Below are 3,442 nucleotides of genomic sequence, written 5' to 3' on the forward strand. Positions count from 1 at the left end.
AGGGAAGTTCCTCTTCATCAGTCTAGATGGCACTGGTTACTTCACTCAACAGGTGATGAAACCCGAAGAATCTTGTCCTGAAACCCATTACCGTTGCCCAACTGAACGGCTCTACTGCCTCCCAGTATACACCCGATGCAATGGGTTTTCTGACTGTGTTTATGGAGAAGATGAACGCAACTGCAAGAGAGTCCTATGTCCTGGCTTATACTTGTGTAGAGCTTCCACAGTGTGTGTGCACGTGCATCACCTGTGTGATGGCCTGGCTCAGTGCCCAGGCGGGGATGATGAACTGACGTGTGACATCAGGACCTGTCCAGAGGGTTGCATGTGTCAAGGTCACTCTTTTCAGTGTCGCGACCGTTTTTCTGCTGAACTCTTCCCTCAACTTCGTTACTTGGACGCCGCAGGTTCAGGAATGTCGTTTGATGAAATAGAAGGGAACGTGTATATCATTCATCTGATTCTGTCTAACTGCTGTTTATCCAATATCACAGCTATGAATCGCACCAACTTAAATTTTATCGATCTTGCCAATAATTTGATTGAAACTTTGGACGTGGCTATTTTACTTGGGTTACCAAATTTAAGATTTCTGCGGCTCGCAAACAACCCTATAAGTCAAATTACGAAAAATCTTATGAAGAACATTCATTACTCGCTGCGACATGTGGATACATCAAAAACGTTTCTCAATATACTGAACCATAATTTTTCAGCATACTTGTCTTTTGTAAAGACTTTGAATGTATCCTATTCTGCTATTAAAACGATCGGAAGCAGAGGTTTGAAGAATGTTCCGCAATTGATTGAGTTAGACATAAGAGGGAACAGGCTGTATGACTTTCCTTTTGACTTATTGTCATCGTCTGTTAACCTCAAAACACTCTTTTCACCGGACCACAGACTTTGCTGTGAAGACCTACATAAACCTTTGAACACAATAAACTGTAAGGCGCCACACGCTGCGTTCAGTTCCTGTGGAACCCTGATGCCTTCTGACTTGTACAGGGTTTTCTTTTGGTTGATCAGTATGTTTGCAGTCATGGGGAATTTGCTGTGTTTCTTGGTAATGCTTACTGTTGGAGAAGTGTTCGGGGTAACGTTTCTGAAGACTTTAGCCCATCTGCAGGCAGCTGGTATCTGTATGGGAAGCCATGTCAGCATTGCCGTGGTGGCAGATCAGCTCCTTTACGGGGTGTACGTGCACGTTGAAAACACGTGGGTCAACAGTGAGGTGTGCAAAGTGAGTGGCTTTCTGTCCCTATTGTCCAGCGAGGTGTCCGTTCTGACCGTGTGGCTGATCACTGTGCGCCACGTCGTCATCCTCTCGTGTCCGGCACGATGGTGTAGCAGACCCACAAACCGTTCGACAGCTGCACAAGGAACGCTGACGTGGCTAGCCGGAATCTCGTTGTCGCTGATTCCCTTCCTTCCAGGCCTCTCCCACTGGGGTCTGCAAGGTCAGTCAGGTCTGTGCCGCCTGGCTTTGTTCAGTCACTACAGTCCTCACCGACAGTTCACGTGGTTCACGGTGCTCGTGGTGGTCAACTTTATCTTCAGCTCCATGACACTGGCAGGTCTGGTCGTCACATCCAGACGGACTCCCAAGTACAGACTGGCGCTGGAGCCCGCAAGGAGACCCGTGTATTCCTCGGTCCAGCTGATGATGAAGGTGGCCTCCACGGACGCTGTCTGCTGGATCTTGTTTGGGCTGGTGACGGTCTTGGTGGTTTCAGGGAGTGTTGCTGGTGCCGACAGGCTTCACGGTGCCCTGGTGGTGTTCGCGTTGCCATTCAACTCCGCTCTCAACCCGCTGCTCTCTCTGTGGACCGTCGCCATGCAGCGGCGAAGACAAGCGCGTGAAGGCAAGCTGTTTGCGGTGCTAAAAGCAAGGCTGGCGTGTCAGAAAAAGGTTTCATAAATAATAGATGCACGAAAGAAAACATTTATGTTTTGATTGTTTAAAAAATCACCTGAAGGAATACATGAGTGAAACTAAACAAGTGAGTAACATTTTTAAACATCTATGGTAAATGAAAAATACACACACACACACACACACACACATACACACACACACACATATATATATATATATATATATATATATATATATATATATATATATATATATGTGTGTGTGTGTGTGTGTGTGTATGTGAGAGAGAGAGAGAGAGAGAGAGAGAGAGAGAGAGAGAGATACTCATGTATTCCATTCACACTTTATCATGAATATCATTCAAACATGCATACACATTTTCACTGGCTCAGTCCTCAGTCTTAAATTTTGAAATTCCTCTTTTATATATATATATATTTTTTTTTTTTTATTACACTGATTCAACTTATACAATATTTACAACTTTTATATTCTTGTTTCATCAATTACCTCCCCACCAGGGATGGGGTGGTAGGTGATCACACACCTTACCATCACACATAGAAAGAAAAAGAAACAAAGCAAATTACTTACTATTTTGGTGACTTCACACACTGTCTACTTAACGAAACAAGTATCAGTTCACTGCACCAAGCAGTCAAACAGGCACGTTTATCCAGTGTGATTTAGCATCACACTATCATATAATTGTGTACAACACCATCATTGCTCAAAAATATTTTATATTCAATTCACAGTTTAGATCCACATCGGCAGGTCCCAGTGATTAAAAAAAAAAAAAAAAAAAAAAAATCATATTTGAGACTGAGTCACTAATATCCAGACATCAATTACGATTCATTTCAGGGAACTCATACTGCCCTCCATCACAAATTATTCCAAACTCTGGCTTTCCAAAAACCATGGAAATTATTAACACTGGGGACTAAAGCATGTCAGGTCACGACCTGAATAACTTACTGCAATGTCCTGAGGTCAGAACCAGCACAGAACAAAAGTTAAGCACAGTTTCTGTTTCAGTAGCGCAAGGAGGCGTCACTGCGTTCGGACAAATCCATATACGCTACACCACATCTGCCAAGCAGATGCCTGACCAGCAGCGTAACCCAACGCGTTTAGTCAGGCCTTGAGAAAAAAAAAAGAAAGAAAAAAAAAAGGTGAATAAATAATAGATAAGCTTACATAAATAAATAAATAAATAATAATTATAAAAAAAAAAGGTAGTAGTAATAATAATAATTAAAAAAAAAAGAAAAAAAAAGGTGGTGTGTCCATCGAGATCGATGATGACCATCGTTGTCATTCAGATGGGGGATGGGGGGAGGGTGGTGGTGGGGTGGGGGGGAGGATGCTCATGAATCTACCTGTGAATGCGCAGATGGCTGAATAGTCCAATCTGCGCACGAAATGTTAGCTGACAGTTGGGGCAGACAAAGACAGGCATACCATTGTCAGGGAGCTTGTTTGCCCGTGACTTTCTGGCCTGCCTCTTCTGAACAGCTGCAGCAGTCCTGTTGGCCTCGCACAACTTGGCGCCTT

The 3,442-nt window shown here is 43.6% G+C and overlaps 1 protein-coding gene across 1 annotated transcript; it reads left to right on the plus strand.

Moving 5' to 3' along the window:
• Nucleotides 1–1,072: 1,072 nt before the first annotated feature.
• LOC143302014 (G-protein coupled receptor GRL101-like) lies at nucleotides 1,073–1,924 on the plus strand. Its single transcript, XM_076616500.1, has one exon. It carries the CDS (start codon nucleotides 1,073–1,075, stop codon nucleotides 1,922–1,924), a length of 852 nt encoding a protein of 283 aa, XP_076472615.1.
• The last annotated feature ends 1,518 nt before the right edge of the window (nucleotides 1,925–3,442 follow it).

This window comes from Babylonia areolata, chromosome 28 (genome assembly GCF_041734735.1).
Source record: "Babylonia areolata isolate BAREFJ2019XMU chromosome 28, ASM4173473v1, whole genome shotgun sequence".
Taxonomy (NCBI): domain Eukaryota; kingdom Metazoa; phylum Mollusca; class Gastropoda; order Neogastropoda; family Buccinidae; genus Babylonia; species Babylonia areolata.